At 51.5% G+C, this 25,857-nt stretch overlaps 1 protein-coding gene across 10 annotated transcripts in view; it reads left to right on the top strand.

Annotated features, from left to right (window-relative positions):
• Window positions 1-23,746, top strand: part of CDK5RAP2 (CDK5 regulatory subunit associated protein 2) — a 167,388-nt gene extending 143,642 nt beyond the window's left edge. For 7 of the 10 annotated variants that reach the window (XM_064490460.1, XM_031450323.2, XM_031450327.2 and 4 more), the window contains 10 exons: window positions 3,046-3,162; window positions 5,309-5,498; window positions 6,454-6,575; window positions 7,657-7,905; window positions 10,554-10,631; window positions 11,693-11,958; window positions 14,338-14,481; window positions 20,488-20,614; window positions 23,174-23,220; window positions 23,654-23,746. In XM_064490460.1, coding sequence (XP_064346530.1) covers window positions 3,046-3,162; window positions 5,309-5,498; window positions 6,454-6,575; window positions 7,657-7,905; window positions 10,554-10,631; window positions 11,693-11,958; window positions 14,338-14,481; window positions 20,488-20,614; window positions 23,174-23,220; window positions 23,654-23,710 — 1,397 coding nt within the window. In that variant the 3' untranslated portion in view covers window positions 23,711-23,746. The remainder of the gene's footprint in view (window positions 1-3,045; window positions 3,163-5,308; window positions 5,499-6,453; window positions 6,576-7,656; window positions 7,906-10,553; window positions 10,632-11,692; window positions 11,959-14,337; window positions 14,482-20,487; window positions 20,615-23,173; window positions 23,221-23,653) is intronic. The other 3 variants (XM_031450326.2, XM_064490465.1, XM_064490463.1) reach the window with 2 other exon arrangements.
• Window positions 23,747-25,857: the final 2,111 nt, after the last annotated feature.

The raw sequence follows: 25,857 nt of genomic DNA, 5'->3' as shown, positions 1-25,857 counted from the left end.
CCAGTCTTAATTATCTTAGCACATGGAGTCACTGTGAGATTAAACGAGGCAATGTTATGAATAGGGCCTTGCTCATTGCTGCACCCAATAGAAAATGATTTTCCTCATCATTGTCAGTTTTGTTTTACTGCCTTATTTTGTGCAACATTATTAGTTTAACATTGCAAAGCTCTGCAGTGGGTGGGGACACTAATGTCATTGCCATTTTTGGGGGATGAGACAACTGAGTTCTAGAAAGATGTAGTCAGTGGGCCCCTGGTCCAATTCTCCTTGCTTTCTAGCCCATCATAGCCATCAGCCCAGAAGGACATCTCTTCGAAGTACTGTATCTGCTTAGTTTGCAAGATGAACAATGGTTCCATTTCTGTCTGTGTGTGTCTCTCTCTCTCTCTCTCTCTCTCTCTCTTGCCACTGCACCCCTCCCCCATCCTGCATCCTCCCCCTCTCACTCCCAGGGAAATTGATTAATCTGAGTTATTAGTCACATCAAACACTGGAAAGAAATACACGCCTGAGCCCATCACATTCACTCTTGGTAACGCCTGAATTAGATTCATTCTGTTTTACATTTTCCCCAGCAAATCCAATTATAGAATTATTTGGGGGCTCAAATGGCCACCAGCTACAATGGAGCAGGCAATTGCTCTGGAGAGTAATTCACTCTGATGGGAAGGTTTACAAAAAGGCATTCATAAAGTATTTATGCTGGTGGAGAGACGTGCTGTTCTCACCATGTTGTCACAGTCCCCGAGAAGACAGAGAAATAATAGTGCATCTGCCTCCCCCCTGCTGTGAAATGTTCATCTTGGGAGCAGGTTTGAGAAAGGCACGGCTCCTTGTAATGTTGAGGTGGAATATTGTTAAAAACTGTCATCTCACGCATTAGATCTTCCAGCTTGTCACCAGTTACACGAGCTTATAGCGGTGACTTTCAGAGGAAAGACAGGCCTCTTAGCGTCAGAAGTGGACCCCGCTGGCTCAGGCTGTGTCAGGAGTTGTTCTTTGGCCTGACGATTCTTCTGAAAAGTGACCACGTCAGCTCTCATCATAGTAGACTTCTGTAGAATTTTTCCGGTTCATCCAGATTGCTCTCCGGTCCTGTTTTGGCTCCAGCCTATCATCAGTCATGATATTAACACAAATGGTAATACAATAACAGTAACATAGATCGTTCTTGAGTTAGCAGAGACTTAGGGAAGTTATGAGACCCTGGTTCAAACCCAGGTGTCTCTGGAAAGACAGCAGAGTTCAGAGGGGAGAGTGGAGGAAGATGGCGGGAGGGATATATGAGAATTACAAAAATATACGACATCGTGGTAAGTGAATCATCGGCGTGAGGAAGAGGTAATGCTGGAGAGTGAGCGGAGTACGAGCTTTGGCTTCTGGGAGACCTGGTGCCGTCCCTTCCTTAGGGGGAGTCTGGCTATTACAGGATGCTCTCAGCTGCAGACAACAGAATATGAGTAAGAACTGCTGTAAACAACGGGGATTTATGTTTTCTTATATAAGAGACCCAGAGGCAGCTCCGAGGTGGGTCTGAAGGCTGATGGATTGACAGCAGGGCTTGGAGTTAGTGCCCGCGATGACTGCAGTGATTATCAGCGTCCCATCTTCACAGGACAGAGTCCAGAACGTGGGAAGGGGAGGGTGGGGCTGGCTGCTCCCTGTCCTTCTCTTTTCAGCCGGGTGGAAAATCTTTCCTAGAAGTTCCCAGCAGGCTTCCTGTCAAGTTCATTGACTGGAAGTGGCACATGACCGTGTTCTAGCAGACCGGAGGCTGGGAAAGCAGGTGTGGTAAGACTGCATCAGTAAGGAAGGCAGGGAGGGAAGCATCTGCCTGCCACGCGTAGAAAGCACCCTGCACACAGTGGGTGCCCTTCAGGGGGGAAGCTGTGGACTTGAACGCTGTATGTGGTGCGGACATGGAAAGCCCAGAGGATGGCAGTGCTGAGGATGTGGTGATGGTGTCTGGGGAGCTGTCTGGCTGGAGGAAGGGCTAGGATTACAGGAGAGAGACAACAGCCCAGGCAGGTATGTGCAGATACAGAGACCGCTGAATTTGTAAGTGACCCCAGACCCAGGCGGTCTGCCTTCAGAGCCTGATCTTTTTAGTATACACCCAGGGGCAGTGAGTTTGAGCTGAGGTGAAAGACGAGTGTGATTTTGCCAGGTGAAGAAGGTCGTAAGTGTTCTAGGCAAAGGGAATACGTCATTCTGCAGAGTCAGGGAGGCGTGTGACCGCATGGTATGCTTGGGGCACAGAGTGGCTCAGTCTGGCTGCATTTGAGGCACCAGGGTCCCAGGTGAGAGTGAGTGGGACGGACCACGAGATCAGAGCTAAATAATGGAGATCTGACTCTGGACCTTGTGCTTGGTTTGTGTGATCATCTTTCGCAGTGGTGGGGCCGTCACATGTTGCTGAGCAGAGAAAAACACGAACGGACCACGTGGAGGATGATGACCTCGTTGGCAGAGTAGCAGGGAGGCGGTAGGGCAAGGCGTACGGCTGAACTGCAGGCACGGAAAAGAGCAGGCAGCGTCCGGGGCCCCTCGGAGGAAGAGACAGCAGTCACGATCGCCGACTGGGCCGTGGAGGAGAGAGGCGTTAGACTGGCCCCCAGGATTCTAGCTCGGGTTCGGGATGGTGCTGACGCCATCTACAGAGGCAGGAGACAGGAGGGAGGGCAGGCTTGGCAGGTGGGGAGGAAGGGTGAAGAGAGGACTGGGAGCGGCCTCAGTGGAAAGGTCCCTGCGGGTTTGGACCTCGGGAGAAAAGTCCACAGAGGTTAAGACTGTCCCCACTCCCCACACCCCCCTCCCCCGCCAGCCCAGGCTCCTCCTTTGTTCACCCCGAGGACAGGTACGGTGTGGGAGAGGCCCCTCCTGTCTCCTCTCTCCAGCTCACTCTCATTTCCCTTTGGGCTCTGGTAATACCTTATATGGCATTGTATGTTGTGTTTCCTCATTAGTTAAAACTGTTCTAGAAAGTTCCATCCATATAGGCCTGGAGAATGTCCCTAAATTTCTATTTATGTGTTTTTATAGGTTCTTCAAACATTTTCGTTTATGGTTCCGAGCTGCATAATTCTCTGACGTCAGAAATTCGTTTCCTGAGGAAGCAGAACCAGGCCCTCAACACGATGCTCGCTAAAGGATCCAGAGGTAAGAGCCAAACGAGCCCCCTGCGCGTGGAGAGAACGCAGCCCTGGAGTCCGGCCTGCCTGCCTTCAACTGCTCTGTGACTTCGGGCAGGTCACTTAACCTCTCTGAATCGCAGTGTTCTTAGCTGTAATATAGGAGTAGCCCAGAGGGCTCCTGTGACACTGAGCGCGGTAAAGCCCGCAGCGCGGGGGCTGAATCAGCGTTACTGTCTTTACTCATCACCCCTCCTCCGTGCAGTCACCTCCCACTCGTCTTAGTTCACGTGGGAGAGAGAAGGGCTGGGAGTGTGTTACTCCCCACGTTTCAGACCCCTTACTGTCAGGAACGTTTTTCCAGTATTTCTTTGAAAGATTTCTTCCTTTAATTCCTTCTGTTTGGAGCTTAACCCCCAACAAGCTTTCACTTCTATTTTCTCTCAATACTTAAAAATGTTTCTGGAATGACGTGACTATTAGTCCTGTTTTGCAGGTAAGAAACCAAGGCCTGGGGAGTGGCTGGCCTTTGTTCACAGAACCAGAAGGAGGTGGACCCGCAGCGTGGCCGCCTTATCCCCCTTTCCCTAGAGGATATCAATTAGGAGATGAAACGGGGGCTTCTGCAGGTCGTTCATTCATTCAGCAAACATTTCCTGTCTCCTCTTCTGTGTCAAGTCCTGTGTAGCTTCTGATACACAATTGAGTGAGACCTGGTTCCTTCCCTCAGGGGCTCATGGTCTGATGGGAGGGACAGCCTGGCAGTTCGTGGCCGACCAGGCTGAGGACTTGCCTTGATAAAGGCTCAGGGAGGGAGGGTGGAAAGGAATAGACGGGATTTGAAAATCGTAGAATAGATAAACAAGATTATACTGTATAGCACAGGGAAATATACACAAGATCTTACGATAGCTCACAGAGAAAAAAATGTGACAATGAACATGTATATGTTCACGTATAACTGAAAAATTGTGCTGAACACTGGAATTTGACACAACATTGTAAAATGATTATAAATCAATAAAAAAATGTTTAAAAAAAAAAAAAGGCTCAGGGAGCTGGGGACTCTGGAGAAGGCATCCTGACCCACAGGAGGCTGATCTTCCAGAGCTGAGTCTGGAATATTCGCAGGGATTAGACGAGGTGCCCAAGGTTTAGAAGAGCCAGGGCATTTTAAATAGAAAGGAGAGAGTGGACAAAGGCCTCGGCGTTGGAGTCGGGGGAGCATGGACCAGTCAGGAGTTCCAGGAAGCCTAGCGTGGCTGCGTTGCTAAGAGGTGGTTGTGTTGTGGTGAAGAGTGGATTCGGAAACCTGGGTTTGAAATCTGGCTCTGCTACTTCCTGGCTGTGTGACCTTGGTGAAGTCTTAACCTCTTGGAAAGTGAGGAGAAAAAAGTACCTACCTGGATATTTGCTCTGAAGAGTGCATATGCTGATGCTTGGGGAAGTCCTAAAGTAGCGCCTGCGGTTAGCGCTGAGGCCACAGCAGTGTGACCACCACCAGCGTGGCTGACGGCTCACTGTGGAGCACTGGCAGCCTGCAGAGCGCTGTGAGGCCCTGTGCGAAGCGCTTCACACACAGTGACTCAGTTACTGCTCACGGCCACACAAATGAGGAACCTGAGGCACAGAGAAGTGAGGAAAATGGCTCAAGGTTGTGGGGTCAGTAAACGAAAGAGGCATACTTGAACATGCCCCTCTGCCTCCGGGCTGTGCCGTTGACCGTTTGTCCCCAGGCCCGCGTCTATCTAGCTCATCCCTTAGGAGAGGCGCTATCCTCTTGGCCTGACGCTGACAGCCGGGTGCCGCCTGCACAGCCCTGCTGGCCTCTGTGGGGGGGTTTTGGACTTTCCCAACACCTGTCACCAGAGTTTCGGGCCCTGTTTCTTGCCTCTGTCTCTAATTTCTACCCATTGTTTGCTCTGCCCATTATTTAATAGGAAATTAAAAGGCCTGTTTCATCCCAGTGACGTTTCATCTGCAGTCTTGATGTTGACAGATTCATGTGCCCAAAATGCATGAGATAATTGGAATGCCACAATCACGAACACCAGATTAAATCTCACTCCCTTTGGTATTCCTGGAGCGCTGCAGCTGAAGTGCCAAATTTGTGTAATAAGGTTGGAAAAAATAAACAGTGTCTCTTCTCAGTGTCGCTTTTCTCGTGCATGCAGATAAACAGAAGGAGAATGAGAAACTGCGCGAAGCCCTCTCCAGGAAGACGGCGGACCTGGAGCACCTTCAGCATGACTATGCCTGCCTGAGGGCTGAGAACCAGAGGCTGCAGAGGGAGGTGGATGAGAAGGAGAGCCAGAGCCAGCAGCCGCTCCAGGAGGTCTGCCACGGCCGCAGCCAGCTGAGCAGGTAGCGGTCCGAGCCCCCAGGCCCGCTGGCCAGGCCACGCGTCTCGGCACTGGGTGCATTCGGGGCACACTCGCCCCTGCCCTGGCGCCTGTGGGCGGATGCAGCACACAACACGTGACTCGTCGAAAGGGAAGAAATTATAGGGAGCGCAGTCGTCTAAGGAAGGAAGACAGGGCCTGGGGGGCGGATTGCTCCATTTTATCCCAGGTGGCTCAGGGCAGGCCTCTCTGGAAAGATGCCATTAGAACAGCCACCTGAAAGCAGTGAGGGCGTGAGCTGGGCAGGTGTCAGGGGGAAGGTCATCTTCCCTGGAAGGGTAAGGGCCCCAAGGCGGGGAGTCCTGGGCCAGTGCACCTGGAGGAGAGAGGCTGTGGGAGAGGATGAGGGCCCTGTAGCCCCGGTGAGGGCCTTGGTCTTCATGCTGAGTGACGCGGGAGGCCGTGGGAGGTCCTGGGCAGAGGAGTGACAGAGTCTGACAGGTTTTAAGAGGACTGTGCGGACCATGCTTCTGCACTTCCTCCCTCAGCCCTGTCCTGTCCCACGTGTGTCCGGTGGTCCCCACCAGCACACCTGAATGCCCTCCCGCTTTAGTTTCTGACATCACCCCTCTGTTCCCCAGGGTGGTGCCGTGGTCTGCAAGGTCATGGTCTTTGCCATGAGCTATGCACCCCTGGGTAAGACGTAACCTTCTGGAGCTCCGCTTCCTCATCCCCGTGGATTGGGGGTTAGATAGCACAGACCTTTTAGGGTGTCTGTGAAGACGGCGTGAGATAATGTACATAAGGGGCTGGGCCTGAGCGGCCCTCAGTGGCCCCAAGTGGCTGCGACTGGTCTTCAGCACACTGATCACTTCGTCCACGCTCTGGCAGAAAGGGGAGCTGCCTGCCTGGGGGGTTGGAGTAAGTCCCCTGCGTCAGGGGTGACCCCTCTTCCCCGTGGCGGCGGGCCTCTCCAGGGTGCAGGAGGAGGTGAAGCTGAGGCAGAAGCTGCTCTCCCACAACGACAAGCTGCTGCGGTCCCTGCAGGTGGAGCTGAAGGTGTACGAGAAGCTGGACGAGGAGCACCGGAGCCCGCGAGGTACGGGGCGCCCTGGGCCGGGCCAGCCCCCTTCCCGCCCCGGGGCTGCTCGGCTCGGTCTGTGGGCTCCCCCCGCACGGCAGGCTGGCGCTCTCCTGAGACCCCAGGCTCGCCCTGCTGGAGCCTGCGTACTCTGAGGCAGGCTTGCTGGCCCCCTCTCCTTCTGAAGCCACAGCAGCAGACATGGAAGGACTTAGGCTCAGGAGTCCTGCCAGCTGAAGTCTGGGTCCTCCCGCCTCGCTTGCCGGCTGCGGGCCTTTGCAGGCCTCCACCCCTCTGGGCCTGTTGCTTCCTCTCCAAGGCATGTCTGCTCTCATCTGTTTTGTACAGTTGTGAAAACTAAACGAGCTCATTTTTTAAGAGCATCCTAACACAGTATCTGGCACGTGGTAGACACTCAAGAGAGACCTTTTATTATAATTTTCTGCTAGTATGTGTTACTTTTCGCCCATTCATTCAGCAGTTAATTCTAGAGCACCTGCTACCGTGTGCTGGACACTGCTCTGGGGACGGTTGTCGGCCCTGGTCCTCTCTATACCCTGAGAGGGACATCGGATCAGAGTGATTGACTGTAAACTCTGATGCTTTAGAATCAGTTTTGAGGTGTGGTGGGTTTTTTTTTTTTTAACTAATTTTCCAGTTGGTTTCTCCCTATTGAAAGTTTATCTAGCAAAGGGTCACCTCACAGCTTTCATTTTCTTCTCAAGTTGCTTTTCTGATTCTTGCTGTTGTGCCTTTTTAATATACTGTGGCTCTTAAAATCGGCCCCTTTCATCCTATAATTCTGGCCCAAATAGATTTTATTACTACTAGACATAATTTCGGGGTTTGGTGTGCAATTTGCTAGGCTTTTACGGCCAGAAGCGAAAATTAATTTCCAGCTTTTATTTAGCCTGTGGAATAGCAGCAATTAAGTCTGCCAGTATTTTTGTTTTTAAAGTCAAGTTGTTATTTTCAGTTGTACCTAGTTCTTAGGAAGGGGAGGCGGGTGGCGGCGGCTGTAAAGCACCGTCTGCTGTCTTTGCCGGCTGGCCCTTCGGTGGCGGACGGAGTTAAGGTTTCCCTTTGCACGTGTTCGCAGAGGCCGGTACAGAGGCGTCGGGGGAAGGCTGGAGGGGGCAGGACCCTCGTGGTGACCTGCATGGCCTCCTGACAGAGATCCAGGCTCTGCGGGCACCGCCGGAAAGGAGCAGCGAGACCAGCAGCGCGCGGCAGAGCGGGCTGCAGGAGCGGCTGGCCACGGGCAGGGAGGAGGCCCCGGGGGCAGCTCTCGCTTCGGCTCTCCAGACCCTGCCCGTCCCCGAGCAGCCCCTGCAGCGGGACAAGCCTGGTACTGCCCGGCCCCTCCTGACCATTTGCAGTGCAGCCCTGCACGTCTGGGTGGGACGTGGGAGCTTCTGGGTCTTGTGCTTGCTCCAGGGAGCTGTTTTGCCCCTGATGTCTGACAGGCGCTATCCCCAGAGCCGGGGGCCCGACGGCTAATTAGCTGTCACTTTTGGCAAAATGGCGTTGTCTCTGTCTGGGGCCTCTTAATTCTCAGGGAAGTGGAGTTTGGGCTTCCAGCTGCCCTCCTTGCCTCTAGGCTTGCTTCCTCCCATCCACTTAGTCCTGTCTACATCACCCCACTGCTGAAAATCCTTTTTTGTCCCTCTTAATGCCTTGAAAATAAGAATCTACACCTCTTCCTCTGGCTGTCAGTGGCTCAGTATTTGAAAAGCTTCCTGGCAGGTTTGAAAACTGATTCCGTTTGGCGTTTGCTGACAGTTGTATTGTCCAGCCCCACGGGGACTGTGGAGGGAACAGGAAGAGGTCACGACTGGGTTCCTGTCCCTCCTCTGCCCTGCTCCCAGCGTACGGCCAGGAATCATAAACCGGCACGAGGCCAGGCTCAGAGCAGTCAGCCAGGCCATCCTCTTTGCTCTTTGGATGAAGAAACTAAGACCCAGAGAGGGTACTGGATTTGTCCAAAGTGACACAGCAAGCAGGTGACAGAGCTGGAGCTGGACGTCATTTCCAGCTCCAAGTCCAGTGCTGTTCCTGGAGCACCACGTGGCCTGGGGAGCCTCAGGTGTCTGGGGGTTGTCATCCTAATGCCCGCAGGGTGGGTGTGCACCTCCGGGGAACAGGGAGTATCAGCATACTTTACAAACAAGTATCATAGAGAAGTTTGGACTACCTTTGCTTAGGATGGGAATTACCTCTGTTGTCTGTAATTAAAAGGACTAAAATCTCTCAAAGAGCCCCTGGTCACCCATCTCTAGAACTTGCAGTGATTGGCTCATGGGTTTCTCCTTGGTAAAGATTTTAAAATTTGAGCCACAAAGATCATGTGACAGTATGAAAAAAAAAGAAAAAAAATCCTTCATGGTTACCAAATAATAATTTTTTACTTTATAAATGTCTCTTCATTTGGTAGTCAGATGTGGGTGTGAATTTATATCATTCAAATTGGTTTCTGTGCCATTCTGTGTCCTTTCTTTGTTTCTGCCCAATATCACATCATAGATGTTTCCCCTTCTTCCACGTGGGCTTCCTAATTATTGTTTTCAGATAATTGCCAGTCACCAGACCATTAACCTTGGTGATTGTTGAAGTGGTCTCTGATTTGGAGCTTTAGGAAACATCAGTGTTAATACGCTTTTTCTGCTCAACAGCGTTCTTAGGGTAAAATCCTACGAGGGGAACCTCCTGGGGTCCGAAAGGTGCCGTATTGCCGGCCCCTGCACGGGGCACCCAGCAGCCGTGGGCCTGGCCCCTCTCAGGGCTTTGAGGAATGAGACCGAGATGGGGGTGGGCTAGGGAGACAGGAGCAGGGAGAAGGATTCAGTGCCTGGTGCCCAGGATGGAGATTTGGGATAGCTGATGTGAGGAGGCCATTGAACAGCCTTTGTCTGTTGTTGAACTTTGTCCAGGGTCTGCCCTAGATGGGCCTTGAAAGGCCGAGTGTGTGCTCAAAATTCCTCCGCATTAAAGTTCTCCAGTTTCCTTGAGTGAAGTTTAAAATTACATTGTAGGCAGCGGCGTTTTTCCCTTTGCCAAAAAACTTTTCAGGGCGGTATTTAAGTGCAGTTGTTTTAAAGTTCTGCTCTAAAGATGACTGTTTTTGCAGAAAGCGATCCCTCTCAGGGGCCGGCTCCATGGACCTGACCCCCGATTCCTTGATCCCAGAATCGAAGTGCACCCTCGGGCGGTACCTGGGTGGGAACGAGCTGGGCGGGACAGCGTAAGGCCTGGGCCCAGTCCTCGCTCTGCCACCAATGCTCTGGCTGCTGCCGGCAGATCACTTCCTGTCTCTGCCCCTTGGTCTCCTCTCCCAGGAAATCTGAATTGCAGTGCTGTCCTGCCCACCGAGCTACTGAGAGTTCAGATGGGAAAGTGCTTTTCTCAATTATAGCATGTGGCTGGTCGTCTAATTGGTTTTGCCTCCTTTGCGTGGTTTCAAATGCATCACCTGCCAAGTCCTACTGCCGGCCACTCTTCTCCCTTGCCTGGGTTACTGCAGCGGCCTCCCGACTCCCTCCTCCAGCCCCAAACAGATCTCAGCCTGGCACTGCCTCGCCTAACGCTCTGAGTGTCCCCACCTCGTTCTCCCTGAATGTGTCGTGAGGGCCCTCTCCTCCGCGCCTGGACACCTGCCCCTTCCTCTGTCTGCATGTCTGCCTCCTGGGCTTCCAGCCTCACTTGAGCTCCCACAGCCCCCATGCTTCCCTCCCTCAGCCCTGACCCCTGAGGGGAAACGGCCTCTTTGCTTGTCTGGACGAGAGGGTCCTTCCAGGGAGGGGCCGGGCCTGCTCACCCTGCATCCGCTGTGTCCCGCGCAGGGCCTGGCAGGAGAGATGCCCGGTGAGGACTTGAACGAATGCGCGTGTGTGTCTGGTGCTTCATTCCCGTTCCGGTCGCAACATTGTCTCTCAAATGTTGATGACAGTGAAATTAGAACTTTTGATGGTTTATTTTTCCTTGTTTGGCATCTTGTAGATGGTGACAGGTGTCCCATGGCGCTTGATAATTCGTATGACCTGTTTGATTCCACCCCAGCACTGCCACCAAGATCAGGTACAAAGCTGAAGTCTGGGTAACCATGGCACGGTTGGGTTTGGCAGTGGGACTTTTCAAATTGGAGGCAAGGGGGGCCCCTGGTCCCAACTCAAAGGGTTATTGGGCAGGATTTGGGGTTTTATGTTCTCAGTATTTCTGGCTGGCGATCTTGTTCTCCAAGCTGGTTAATCCATTCCTTGGTGTTACCAGCCTCAGTGACATCAGTGGTCTGGGGCCCAGTTACCCTGGATTAAAGTGTGACCACCTGAGTGTGGCCTTCAAGGCCCCGCAGCATCCAGCCTGAGCAGGCCCGTCCAGCCGCACCCCTCTGCCCTCGTGGTACTACACAGACAGGTCGCCATCCTGCAGACGGGCCTGCACTCTCCTCTCACTGGGACTGTGCAGTGGGCCTGCCTCCTGCCTTTGTCAGACCGACTTTGCCCCCTTCTCTGCCAGTGAAAATCTGGCTACTTCCTCAAGACTCATCCGGAATGCGAACTGCTCTAGGAAATGTCTTTCCTGATGTCCCTCATCAGAATTATCTGTATGTGCTTCTGTTGATCCAAAGGTGAAAAGTGGCAGGCTTTTACCTCTGTGTAGCGTAATCCTTGCTGCCTATTCAACCCAGCACATTTGTTGCTTCTTCCAGGAAGCCTTCCTTGATCTCCCTTCCTGCACAGAGGATTGATGATTTTGTCCTCTGAGCTCCAGCTCTTTGTTGTCATGCTATTACACCTCCTACATGGAGCCTGTGTTCTGACTGGACCCCGGGTGGGCCCCTGGAGCGCAGGCCCAGGCCTGATTCGTCCGTGTAGATCAGGGCTCTTCTGCAGAACAGGTGCCTGGTGAATGCTGGTTGAAACAAAGTGATCTTCTCCCACAACGTGAATAAGCCCAGCGTGGGGTGATATGCAGACTGGGGTCCTGGACCCAGGCCTCTTGCCCTCTGGGCTGTGTCAGGAGGCAGTTGGGCCGGCAGGCTCTTAGCCCTCCTGGCTGGCTGAACGTCGTTGAGCACAGCTTGTCAAATGCAGAGAGCTGCCCCAAATAGATCTGACATCTTCCCTCTCGTTCTGTAGCTTCAGAGACTCCCCCGCTCTCTGGAAATGATGTGGACACCCTCTCCTGCGTCAGTGCCAGCTCGACCACCAGCACCTCGAGTGTGTCCCGCCTGGTCCCTGGCCACTGCCTGTGGGCCAGCAAGACTGGCTGCCACATCCTGGGCCTGATCGAGGACTACGATGCCCTATGCAGGCAGATCGGCCAGGGCCAGAAGCTCCTCGCTGAGATGGACATTCAGATCCAAGAGGCTCCCAGCCCCACAAGTCAAGAGCTGGGAGCAGAGGTACCCAGAGCAGTGGAGCTGGAGGGAGAGGGGCGCACGTGGGAGCAGGAGTTGGGGGGGTGGGAGAGGGCACATGGGTCTCAGTGAGACCCTGAGAAGAGGGGCCAGGAAATGTAGCCCACGGAACTCAGGGGTCAGGTCCGGTGTAGGGGACTGTTGTTCTGTGGGAGGGACATTTGCTGAGGTTTGTATGAGGGTCTCTGTGATCACTCTGCTGGGCCCTGCTGCATCGTCCGTGATGGCCTGTCTGTCCAGTCTCTCATCCATCCCTCTGTCCTTCAATCCTGCAGTGTGTCCATCCGTTCATCTGCCCAGTCACCTGTCCATCACCCTCCCAGGCTCCATGCTCAGGCTCTGGGGGTGAATAGGGTAGTAAGGCCCGCATCCTCACGCGGCGTGTGGTGGCCCTTGCCAATGTGACCCTCCTTCACCCTCCTCAGCATTGTCGTGGAGGGCGGGGGCCCGCCATGCTTTCTCGCAGAGGAGCTTTTAGTGTTGTATTTTCTTTCATCCCAGGGCAGCCTTTACGGAGGTGTCATTCCTACCTTCCAGGCTCTGGAAGAGTAACTCGGAGCAGTCAAGATCTGAACCCAGGTCTCTGTCCTCCAGGGCACTCTCTTTCTCTGTCATCCGGCTTCCTGCAGGGCGCTCTAGTCCCTCCGTCACCTGTGCACACACCTCTCCCTCCCCGGTTCTGTTCAGACTCTAAGGGTTTCTCATTTCTGGGTCTGCTCCTGCCTCCCTACTGTCGTCTCCCAGTCCCCCTGTGCCCTCCAATACGGAAGCCCCTCAGCGCCTTCTACCTTCCTGCCTCATCCTCCTGGAATCCTCCTCATTTTAAAGTTACCTCTTGTCAGGGATCCAGGTGCCGGGCGCTTGACATAAAGCCACTCATTCACTTCCTCCGAGGCTTGGGGTCAGACTTCCATTTTGCCCCCAGACTGGACTCAGTCTCTGAGCTTCCAGGGGTCACATTTTCTCATCCCTCTTCTTGAGTCCTTACTGAGAATACTTGAGCCCCCTGCTCCCTGTTACCTGTTTTGCCTTTTCGTTTTGTTTTGTTTTACTCTATCATAAAAGTCCGTTTTGTATTTTCTAGTCTATTAGACGGTAGCTCCCAGGGAGCAGGGAGAGTGTGTCTTGCTCAGCGTTACATGTCCAGTGCCTAGCACAGGGCCTGGCGTGCGGCAGGTGCGTGCTAGACGTTTGCTGAATGAATGAATAGGTATTGATAAGATCATTGTTATTTTACGGAAGCTGGAAACTATGGAAAAGCCTAAAAACAAACATCTATAAAAATGCCACGTAGCGCTCAACACTTAAAACTTGATGTATGCACTTTTAGCTCATTCATAAAGTTTAATAAAACTGACCCAGAATCTGTGAATTTCATATTTGCCTTTCAGTTAACACTTTAACATTTTTCCTGTCTCATTCCATGTTCTTCTAGAACTTGACTTTGAATGGCTGAAAAATGAGCTAACGTGTGGCTGTGTCACCGTCTGCATGCTCTCTTTCCTGTTTGTTGGACGTCTAAGCTGTGATGAGCATCCTTAATAGTAGATCTCTGGCCATATCTTTGATCCGCTCAGTAGGGACGGATTCCCGAAGTGGAATCACCCGCCCAAGGGCTGTGTGGACTCCTCGGGGCTCTTGGTGGTGATGCTGCTGTGTTACGTCCCCAAAACTTGTTCTCTGTTTACAAGTGAGAGTGTCTCCCTGCACCTTTGTCTTCATTGAGCATTTTTATTTATAAATGTTTTTTTGCCAAGTAAATAGCTTAAAAGAGTGTGTTGTTTTATTTTATATTTATTTTATTATTTGTGAAGACAATGCTCTTTTAATTTCTTTTTTTTTTCTTTTTTCATTTATTTCGTCTTTTCCCTTCTCTGACTCATGTCCTTTGCTTTCCCATGGCCTTGACATCCCCCGGTTTGAGTTTGCTTCTGGCAGCGGAGAGGGTGAGGGAGACTTGACCAGATGCCCTATCGTATTGGCAGGAGGCAGAGCCGTGGAGCTGGGGTTGCTGAGGACAGAAGCATCCGCGTTGGGTCGCTGGCCTCCGGGAGAGGCTCCGTGGCTATGGGGACAGGAAAAGGGCCGGACCACGGACCCTCTTCTTAGCGTAGTGAATGTAGTTAATGCAGGTGGCTATTAATCATGGTTATTGATTGGACTAAAATCACCACTGAAGTTCTCTCATAATCTGTAATTCACCGTCTTTAAGAATAAATTGATGTCTCCCAGCACCAGACTCCTGCTCAGCATGTGGGACGCAGGCCCTGCGGCCTGGAGATTTACATTGCGTGTTAAAGCTGGCTTGTCCATCTTTTTTTAGGACTGCATGTAACAGCCTTCTCACCCCCCACCCCCATGCAGGGTCCACACTCGGCGCCCCTGAGCAGCTTTGTCACCGGCGTGAGCGCAGCCAGGCTGACCTTGGACGAGGCCGCGAGGCTGCTGACGCTTCTCTGGAGGGTGTCACTCCCCACTGATGGCCAGTGCACGCCTCACTGTCAGCAGGTGGGTGGGGACACTCGGGTGCAGAGGCTCAAGGATATACTGGGGCCTGTGTCTCATTCTCTTCCGTGTCCAGCCCAGAACCTGGTCCACGCAGATGTGCCCGCCGTTCGGGGGCTGTGTCGGAGGGCAGGGAGGGCTCCGTGTTTGTTAAGAGTGACAGGTCCGACACCCTGCAGGCTTGGCCGGTGGCCTGGACCCAACCATGTCCCCACTCCTAGCACATCTTTGTTGAGGGAAGCCGTGTCCACGTTCTCCACATGAGGAAGCTGAGGCTTGGGGTGTGAGGCACATACTCAAGGTTACAGAGCTGGTTTGGAAGCACAGGTGTTGAATCCCAAGGACAAACTTTTATTTATAGGCTCCACGTCCCAGGTTGTCCTCGTGGTCTCGCTCACTCCATTCTACTCAAAACCTCTTTCTTCTCTGATGCCTTCTCTGGGCTGTCTGATTCTTTTCGATAGCCTTCAGCGTCATATTTTAGTGAGCTTTGTTCAAATCTATTTTAGCTACTTAGAAACTACTTTTATTTTTAACCAGTGAAAATCCTTTGTTACAAAACCATTGAAATTTCCCTTAAAAGCTCAACTTTGCAGTAACTTGAACGTGACCGAATTAAGAAGAGTTGCTCACCCCCTCATCCCCATCCCCACCCATCATGGCACAAGTCAGGAGTCGGGCCGAGCAGACGCTGTCCCCCGGGTTTTGTGGTGAACATGCCGTTTTATGACAAGGTCAGCTCTGCTCTGGTCATCAGAGGAGCCTGCCTGGAAGAAGGAGCATGTTGGTTAAAGGAGAGTTAGAGCTGTTTGCTTCGTGGTCTGGGAGATGTTGCCCCCTTTATCTAACCTATAAATGTTTGCCAAAGGCCAGCGGGAAGGCAGAAGGGAAATCTGCACTCCCCGGCCTCACTCACCAAGTTCAGCCCTCTGACAGCTCTCAGACCTCCCGACCACGGCAGAGAAGTAGCTTTGAAGCAGCTCTCAGCTCAGAGGCTTCCGCTGAGCCTGTCCTTAGATTTCCCTCTTGGGATCCTGGGGGAAGTCTGGGTGCCCGAGGCTCGGGGAAGTACAGACCCGGCCACTGTGCAGTGAAGTCGTGTTGTGCGCACTTTGAGCTGTGCAGGCCTGGCCTGGAAGATGGCCCGGCCCGCTGGGTTCCAGCCCCACGCTGGCCTTCCCTGACCTCCTAACCTATCAAGTTCTTTTCCATCTTGAGCCCAGAAGACACGGATGCTTCCTTCCAGCCGGCTCCTTCTCACCTCTCAGGGTTCAGATTGAATGTTACTCCAAGGTCAGAGGCTCCCTGGTCACTCAGTCCTGGCAGCCTCTCCTGTTTCATCCTAACCCTTATCACAGGTTACAATTACAGATTTGTTTAATGTCTGTATCCCTCCACTTTCCATGAGGGGCCATGACTTTGGTTCATATGTTTTTTCTCTTTTTTATTTTGTTCATATTTTTGAATGAATGATTGAATGATTTCCTCTCACCCTCCCACACTAATACTTGCCCATATGATTTTTAAAGCACAACGTTTCACCCTCAATGCAGTGTTTTTGTCCTCAGTACACAGTCTGTTAAATAGATGGAATGCAGCTCTCACTGCTATTACGTGTGTGCATAAATACAAATTAGAGTCCAGCTGGTCTCTCCCACTAAGCACGTTAGTCCAGGGACTGGCCAGTGCCTGTGATGATTCGCCCCTTATTTCCAAGGGTTCCTCAGGTAATTGATTTCGCTCACTTTAACATCACAGAATTTTAGAGCCAGAAAAAGGACCTCAGAGATGCTCCGATGTGGTTGCTGGTGTACACGGACCCCCTGTGTGGTGTTAAATTGCCTCTAGCCACTTTTCTGTCCCTGCCTATGTTTTCATACGGTGCCTATTTCTTGGTGTGAAATCTGCGTAAAGCATGTTCCCAAGTTTCCACCAGCAGCTCCAATGGCTTTTTACTACCTGGCGTTTTCTTTGAATGTCATTAAACTGCCTTTTGCATCTCCTGCAGTCCATAGGACCACTCTGTGTGTCACATCTGTCAGTTTATCTAAGAAAGTTGTGTGGAGAGGTCAAGTATGAACACGTATTTGTTTATAAAAGTGTTTTTAAGTAGAAGGATGAACAATAACAGAACAGTCTACACGTAGGGGTGGGAAGGAAGAGGATGGAAGGTAGATTTCTCAGAATTGACCTTGTTTCATAAATTTGACTTGGAAACTGTGTAAATGCTTTATATAATTATAAATAAAAATAAATCAAAATGGGGAAAAAACAGCTTCTAAAAATGCACACATAACAGGTTAAAACAAACCGACTTTCCTGTGAATGGTGTTGGAGGCATAACCACACAAAGAGGAAACATTTCAATGACTAAAACTCAGTAATTTGACTGTAGATTCCTAGTGGAAATACTGAATGGGCAAAAAGAACCGCAAAAAATTTTTTAGCTGTTTTCAATGATTATATTGTTAGTAATAATATTTGTATTGATATTTTGAAATTATTATATATGATAAAACAAATAACTTATTATATTGAAATTTTTACTGTCAGGGAAGAGATATAAATTAAAAAATCAAAGAAGTTAAAACCCTATAATCCCTAATTTGAACTGGAAATACCAGTATGAACCCGTGATGTATTTTCTATTTAAAAAATTTACTAATTCCCTTTACTTTAAAGGCTCTAAAGATGTCCAGTCCAGTACCAGTGAGCACCTCTGGTACCAAATTGTGGTTTCTAAATACCCATTTTTTTTTACTAAAAGAAACTAGGGCTCCTTGGAGAGATGGCTTGATTCCAGGCATGGGCCTGGAAATGTGAGCTTAGCACATCTTTTCATCCTAAGGAAAAAAGGGAGAAAAGAGACAGTGAAACTTGCAGGTTTACACCGGTTCTCAGATTATGGTCCCTGGACTGACAGCCTCAGCACCACCTGGAAACTTGTTGGAAGGGCAAATTTTTGGGCCTCACCCCAGATCTACTGAATCAGAATGTCTGGGAGTGGCCCCAGCGGTCTGTTTTCACAAGTCCTCTTGGTAGCTGTGAGAACCACTGGATTAAAAGGAACTGGAGACAGAACAGACAGGTGTAAAACATGGAGTTTATTTGGATGCTGAATCAAACCAGTTGTATATAAAAATAAAATTAGGGTGCAGTCAGGGAACCGTATCAAGTGACATCTATTTGGTGACACTAAGCAGTCATTGTCATTGTTTCAGATGGGATAATGATACTGTGATTTTCAAAAGAATTTTTTCTTCTAGAGCTATATACTGAAGCATGATTGTCCTCCAGGATGGATTCTAACGATGATTTTAGGGTGAGGTTGGGCAGGGACGTAGGTGAAAAAAATTTGGCCATGATTTGATAATTGCTAAAGCTGGGTGGGTACCTGGTAGTTCATCATCCTGTTCTTTCTACTTTTGTAAAATGTTTGAGATTTTTCACTTTTAAATAGAAAACAAACAAGCCAGAAAAAAAAAAAAAACAAAACCAAAAAACAAACCAGTTCCAGAAGTCAGGCAGGACACTCATGACTAAGTCCCAGCTCTGAGGCCTGAGGACGTTACTCTATTGAGCTCCTGCTGGGCGTCGGGTGCTCTGCTAAACACTCAGCGTCTCATTTTACCCCTTACAGTGGCTGCAGAGAGTTCAGGAGTAGTACTCGCACTTTCCGGACGTGAGAGCTGAACCTCCCTTGCTGTACCATCTTAACAGTTGAAAGAGACCGAGCCTGGGCCTTGGAGACCTGCTGTTTTTACCATGGTGTATTCATCCGCTAAAACTGAAGATTTTTAGTTCAGAGGAACAGCATAATTGAAATTCCTCGTCTTCAGTGCGGGATAGAATATGTCCAGGGTGTTTTGAGAGCGCAGGTGAATCCACCAGTTAGCAGATGGTGTCGCAGAGCCTACCCTGTACCAGACGCCGGGGGTCAGAGGGGAGAACTGAGTTCCACCCTCAGGGAGCTTGTGAAATGGGCCATGGTAGGGGAGCACTGGGCACGATGGTGCCCAAAGGAGCAGTAACGAACTAGTGGGGGAGAGTCTCAGGGAGAGCTTCCTGGAGGAGGTGATGCCTGAGCTGACTTTAGAGAGAGAGAAGGTAGCCAGGTGGGGTGAGAAATAATCATCTTCCCTGCCTTCAGGCATCATCTCATCTGAGCCTCCCTCTGCTGCTGTGTGAGAAGAGGGCTCGGGGGTCACGTGGAACAAGGCTCTGAGTGGAGAGTGACTTTGCCCTAGAAGGTGTGGCCTACAAAGCCACAACCAGAACCCAGACCTCTGTGGGCTCTCAGCCTGAGGAAGAGAATCAAAGAAAACCTAATGTTTAAATTAGGATCTGTTTTGGAAGCACAGTTGAAGCCCTTGTAGCTGACACGATTGGTTAATCTTAAAAGTAGGCTAAAGCAGGGAATCAAAAAATAATACATACCTTAAACGTTTCAGTTTAACTTAAAACAGTTAAATGTACATTCATTTGCCATTCTTTTGATGTGGGGCCAGTGCCTTTTCTTTGAAAATGGGTCTGCTGATTGAAGTTCCACATCTTCTTTCTTTCATAAACTACATCCATAATGTATGTCTGTCACTTCCAATTTCTGTTTCTTTAAGATGAAGAAAAAACTTAGTCACTCGCAAAGCAATTTGCTTGTAGAATTCTTCTAGACTGTATTCCTCCCACTTCTTTTATGGTTGAGTCACCCACACCTAATTCGCCAGAAATGTGTTTTTTAGTGACTTGCCTTTATCCAGTCTTTCCGGAAACATACGTTAGTTTTCATACAACCCGTTCTCTCTTTTTGTACACATAGCTCATGGCTCGACTTAATCCTTAATTAAATCATGTAACTGATCACAAGTACAAGGGCCATAGACGAGTTTGGGACAAACTAAACTGATTCTTCATCAGCAGACAGTCCAGCCTCCCTCCTTGTGCGAGCAGTGGGGTTTTGATGTAGCAGAGGGTGGCCTGGGCCAGTGTATCTTAACAGCCCAGGTGTTTTATGAGAAGGGGAGTGTCCTTACCCCCACGAACTGGTTCAGTGGAGACACTTAAGAGAGCCTCTGTGGTGTGTATGCTACACTTTCGAGGCCTGGGGACTCTGGTTTTGCCCCCATTTACTCTCTTACTTCTGAAAAATCAAAACAGTTTCTCCTAATAGATCATAATCTCCTAATAATGCTCTGATAGTCTCTTTTTAAGATTTAAGCACTAAATTTTTTTAAAAAATCAGCATTTAAAAAAAACCTCAAACAATTCTGATAAATTAAAAAAATGAAAAATAAAATATTCCGATTTCCATCTCTCAGAAATAAATCGCTCAACATTTTCATGATGTTTCTGTCATCAGAGTTTGGACATCTTGAGATATGTACATCTATAGATAGAGATATAAGTGTTCAGTTTCATGGAACAAGAATGCCTGGTATATACAATAGCTGTTCTGGGCTCTTTTTGTCACTAATTATGATCATCTTTCAATGTCAATAAATGAAGTTCTACACCATCATTTTTTAATAGCTGCGAAATTATTCTATTGTATGTAAGTACCGTAATTGAGTTATCTAGCTCCCTATTAAAACAAATCGGGTTGTTTATTTTTTCCTACTGTGAGCTGCGCTGAGGTGGACATCCTGGAGCATGGGCGTTACCTTGTGCCTGTATTGCTGTTCCTCGGGGTAAGCGCCCACGTGTGGAATTGCCGGGTCAGAGGCTCGGGCGCAGTTTACAACATGCTCCGTCCTGCCTGGCGTGGGTCCCCCTGGGCTGAGTTAATTCACAGCCCCACCAGCCATCCTGAGAGCACTTGCCCCACACCCTCACTGCCGCTGGATTTTGCCTGGTTTTGCCCATCTGAGCGGCTGAAAATTGCTTCCAGTTTCTATTCAAATACCTTTGTTGGCAAGGTTGAGCACTTTTTATATGGTTTTTGTAATTCTTTCTATACAATCTGACGTTTTATATTCTTTGTTCATTCTTCGAACTCCTTTTTTTTCTTGTTAGGCTGGAGAAATGAAGGCAGAGATCACCAAACTACACAAAAAATTATTTGAACAAGAAAAGAAGTTGCAAAACACCATGAAGCTTTTGCAGCTGAGCAAGAACCAGGAAAAAATCATCTTTGATCAGTGTAAGTGGCCGGGGGCCAGCCACCACGTGGGACTGTGTCCTGCCTCTGAGGACGAAGAGCCCAGCCCCGGCGTGGCATCACACCTACCTTTTATGGGTTTCCTTTTGCACTTCATCCTCCCTGACCCTCATGGACCAATGAGTTCACTTAACAGACTTCCTGGGAGGCAGGGAATCCTCTTCAGGGGCTGCGTGGTCCCCCAGGCGGGCGTGGTGAGGCTTGACAGGGCTGGGTGCCTGGCCATGGAGGGGCGGGGTGGTGTTGGAACATAGTGAGGGGGTGGCGCTGGCAGAGTGGTCATATCTGAGGTGGCCGTGGAGCATTCAGGTCAGACCCCTGGGGCAGCAAGGTGGTGGGAGGTGGTACTTTTGTTCAGCCCTCGAGTCCAGGGAAGGTTGGGGCTCTTGGCATTGGCATTGTCCCATGTCTGTTGTCCTGAACAGTCACAGGGCATGTGAAGTTTACCCTATTGACAGGTGAGCAGATTTTAGAAGTAGGTTCTGTAGGTCTGAGTAGTTATGGCAGCAGATCCAGAGAACAGAGCCTGGCCCTGAGTCCTGGGTCGGGGAGTGTGGAATCACTAGTGAGGGCGGCTCAGATCTCTGCCGTCCTGTGTGACCTGGAATAAATGACTGAACTCTCTGAGTTTTAGATCCCTCGTCTCTAACCAGAGACAGTAATTCCAAAGGACTCAGACTGGCCAGATGGGCCTGGGGTCTCATCACAACTTTATAAAAAAAAGTGCCCACTTTCCCGTCTGTAAAATAGAGGTGGTAATGATCCCTCAACTCCCCTGTGCCCTTCCCAAGTCAGAATCGATGCTCAGTGTATGTTAGTTCTCTGCCTCTTTTATGCCTTTAGGTCAGACTGAATTCTGGGTATGGAGGTGGGAGCAAACCATTAATAGTTAGCGAAAACTCAAAGGTGTTGCAGCATCTCCCATGTTAAGATGATGTCACTCAGTCTCAGTGCTTAGCACAGAGCCAGGGCTTGCCTTAGAGGAGAGGCCTGCCCAGGGCCATGCAGCTGGTTGCCAAGCCGGGCGTGCAACTCCTCTGCCAGGCTCGGCCGCCTCTCCTGAGGTCCCCAGCCCCCGCCAGCCTCCAGGGTCTGCTCTGAGTGAAAGTTGGCATTGTGTCCCCTCCTCTTCCTTCCCCACCTGGTGACGAGGAGGAGCAGGGCCCGGGCAGGTCCACCAGCCTGTGCACCGCTGAACACTCCACCTCCTCCCAGAGTCTGCAGGGAAAGGAAGGCCAAGTGTCCCTGTGAGCCCACCTGCCACTGCCTCCCCACGTGCCCTGGAACTGCCCACTTCACTTCCAGCCTCTAGACGGGAATTCCTGGGGTGTTCACCGAGGTCACATCTGGCACACCGCCTGTCCCCAGCTGGACCCCACTGAGCCTGATGTCCTCCTCGCCGGCCCCCTGCTGAGGTGGCACGGTCCCAAGTCTGACCTGGATCTAGTCATGTCTCTGCCTTGACGTGGGACAGGCTGTTGCCTCTCTGTCCCTGGGGCTTCTCATTACACTGGGGGTTTCTTGCTCTGAACCTGGGCGGTGCTGTTCAGACGTGGGGGCCCCTCAAACTTGGGCCGGGTGAGCCTTTGCTCTTTTCTTGCTCTTTTGGCATCTTCAGTACTTTGTGACATTATTTTTAGCCTCCACAGACACAGCACTTAATCTTTTCTGGGTCACAGACCCCTTGAAGAATCTCCAGAGAGGTACGAGTTCTCTCCCCAGAAAGACACACACATCCATGTGCACACAAGTTTGCACCTAGCTTCTGGGGATTTTGGACGCCCCGAAGCTTAGCCCTGGGCCCCGGTTGAGAACTTCTGCCCTGTGGCGTGGGGTTGAGGAGGGCACAGAGAGGCAGTGGGCACCTCTGAAGTTCACGTTGCCCAGTTAAAAACAAAGCCTGCGCCGTCTGCCCCTTCCCCTGGGGTCACAGGTTACAAACAGGCTTTGTTACCTCCAAGTGGGAATTTTTGTGAGGCAAGAAATATTTTCTCAAGGCCCCCACATGGCACCTGTTCTGAATAAGCCAGCAGGGAGTTGGGCTGTGTGTGTTGATGGGGAGTCTCCTCCAGCCTTGGGCACCTCTGGCCAAAGGCCCAGGTCCAGAAGCCCATGGCTTCTGCGGGGAGTGGATGGAGTCCCTGGCCGTCACCAGAGCCCGTTTAGACTGGATCCCTGATCAAGCGAGCCCTCCGCAGTGGTAGCATCCTCGCTGCTGTTGGCCTTTGTGCTGGACAAGACAAGGACCCGGGGAAGAGGCCACTTCACTTTATAGTTGCTTCCCTGAAAGCGGGCACTCCCATCCCTCGTCGGGGGATGGACTTGAGGAGAGGCCACTGGTCCACCCGCTCTGTTGTGCTGTTGGTCCTGGGCTGTATGACAGTGCAGGCGGGGCCTTCGCACCTCTCTCGTCTGGATGCTGCAGAGTTGTCCACACGCCTGAACCGACTGGGGCCGGGGGCTTCTCCCTGCACTTGGCTCTTGCACTGTCGTCCTGGGCGTCGGTGCTAATCATCCATTCTTTGCTCTCTCTCTCCTTAGTGGTTGTAACGCACAAGATCCTGCGGAAAGCCCGAGGAAACCTGGAGGTAACGCCCCTGTGAGGGAGCCGCTGGGGGATGGGGGTGGGTGCCGAGCCGGCACTGACTTGAAAATGAAGTTGAAGGTGAAACCCGGTCGCATGTCTTCCATTAGTTGTATTTTTCTGCCAGCAGCGCATGAAAAGTTTCATTTTATCATGCCCCGTTTTCCGTGGTGGTTCTAATGATGGGTTTGCTGTTCAGCAGTGAGAAATGCAGCAAATGGTGCCCGGCCAGAGTGGGCATTTAGTAAGTCTTTCCTGAGTGAACGAGTGCGATCTGGTCTCTCTGTCATTTGCTGCTATAAATATTTGCTGATCAGACAGTGTGTCCTTGAAGGTAGTTTCAGAATAACAATCTCACCTTTAACCCTGTCAGGGATCTTATTTCCGAAACCCTCCATGGGACCTAAAAATTTCCGTTTTTCCCTCCCTTTTCCTAGCTCAGGCCCGGGGGTGCCCATCCTGGAACGGCCAGTCCCAGCAGACCGGGCTCCTGAGTAGAACTGTCCGCCAATAAAGCTCGTGGTTCCCCACCCAGCTCGTCCTGTCTCTTTGTTACAAGTGTGGTTCCTGCTCAGTGAGGGGAAGGGCCCTCTGGCCACTGGAAACCTATTTTTCCCCGTAATGTTTTCTGTCCTACAGTTACTGTGGGGTTGTTGTCAGACGGGGTTCCAGCCCGCGGTGGGATGAGCATCTTGCCCCCCGAGCCGGCCCAGAGCTGAGGCGGTGGCTTCCGCACAGTGGTGGGCTCACGGCCACCCCAGATTTGCTCAGTGCTCGGCCGGTCCTGCAATTTGAAGATGCTCGTTAAAGATTCACTTCAATGTGGTGATGCAGTGATTTCCTGTGGAGCCTAAAGCCCAGGTCCTGGCCGCGCACGTGGGACAAACTGGGGTCTCGGGACTGGAGTGGCCCTCAGAGGTCACCTGAGCTCTGTGCCCAGCCCACTCAGTGTCCAGAGAGCAGGGACGCCATCTGGCAAGACCGGGGCACCTGGCACTGCACGGTGACGTCCTCGAGCAGCGCCCTCCGGGGTGTGTTCCCAGCGTGGGGAAGACCCCGAGAGGCCTGGCGTGGCGACTTGGCGTCTCAGGGGCCTGTGATAGTGATCTTTTGTCTCCACTGTCCTGCCTGGTGCATTTGCCACAACCCTGTCATTGACCTTTGTGTCTAATTATCCCTTCCCTTGGCTCTGAACTTCATGGTGTCTCTGTGAGGTAAACCGGGTTGGGCTTGGCCCCGTGCGCACAGAGGCTCCAGATGGGCCCAGGTGCCCCACAGGCACTGGCCGGCAGGGGCTCCCCAGCCGCGCCCTGACGCGGTGCTGTGCATCCAGCTCTGCTCTGTCTCCCTCACAGCCCGGCGCCCACCACCTCGGGGCCCCTGAGCAGCCGTCAGCCGGGCAGGTGGGCCTCCTTTGTCAGCCCACACTGGGGGAGCATTTTGAGTCCCGACTCGACCTACCCTCTCGGTCCCCATTCCTGCCATCCGTTGGGACGGCCCCTGGTTCGCTTTCCCTGTGCAGTCACTGTGCTGATGTTTCGGCCTCTGTCCCCTGCCCTCTCCTTCAGCCTGCTCGCTCCCTCGTCCCCCTCTCCTCGGAGATCCTCCTCTCTGGTCCCTTTTACTTGTCTTCAGGAGGTGCCGAGGGAAAGGGTCTGACCAGCACGCCCCACCCACCCCTCGCTAGGAGTCTGCGAGCAAGCAGGTTTCGGCAGTACTGTTTTAAGTTCCCATGGTTGGTGTGTGCACGTACAGGCGTGTAAGTGGCAGGTGGGGGTGGAGGTGGGGGTTAGGGGTGTATTACAATGGTCAGAGCTCAGGCTACCCTTGGAAGCCCGATTCAGGTGGACCTACAGGGGAGCAATAGTGCCTGCCTCGTTGGTAGTTGTATGTGGCATGTGGTTAGTGCACAGCCTGTGGGGGCTGGGAGAGTGGGTGGGTGGGGAATCCACTTTTAATCATGGTGCATCCCTGGCCCACTGGGTGGTAAACCCCGATGCCTGGGAGCAGGGGCCTCTGGGAGTCCAGCTGGCCATTCGCTTCAAGAACGCAGTCATTCTAATCGAAGTCTATTTTTTATCCCCCAGTTTAGAATCATGTAAAATATTCCCAGCCTTGGCCTAGTGAAGGCCCTCCCTCCTGTGGGAGGTGGAGGAGCAGCCCGGTTTGTTTGGGCTGGATTAGGGCCAAGAACAAACTCTGCAAATAAGGACAATTTGGACCTTGGAAAAAGCTCCATTGTCCCTGGTGAGTTAATTTTACCAGCAGATGAATTCGGGAGGCTCTGAAGCAGTAATGAGAACAGGCATCAATTTCCCCCTCGGTGAAATTAATCACCACGTGTGCCTGAGGAGCTGCACCTGAAAGAAACATCTGCAGGGGCGAAGTGTACAGAGAGGAAGGGGGGGAGAGGGGCACTGCGCCTCCTGCCCCCGGGCCTCCTCGCCCCACCCTGGGGTCTCGCTTCCCGAGGCCCGCCCGCCCCCTTCCCTGTCGTGAGCCCGAAGGGTAACGTCCTGGCCCCTCCAGTAGCCACGCTGGGCATCATCTCGCTGATCTGCACCACCTACCCATTTTACAGGTGAGAAAACTGAGGGGTGCAGCGTCACCTGAGCAAGAGCTGGAGCCAGAATTTGAACCT

This window comes from Camelus dromedarius, chromosome 10 (genome assembly GCF_036321535.1).
Source record: "Camelus dromedarius isolate mCamDro1 chromosome 10, mCamDro1.pat, whole genome shotgun sequence".
In the NCBI taxonomy this organism is placed as follows: Eukaryota; Metazoa; Chordata; class Mammalia; order Artiodactyla; family Camelidae; genus Camelus; species Camelus dromedarius.
The sequence above is the reverse complement of the archived record's forward strand: the minus strand, read 5'-3'. Positions and strand labels throughout refer to the sequence as shown.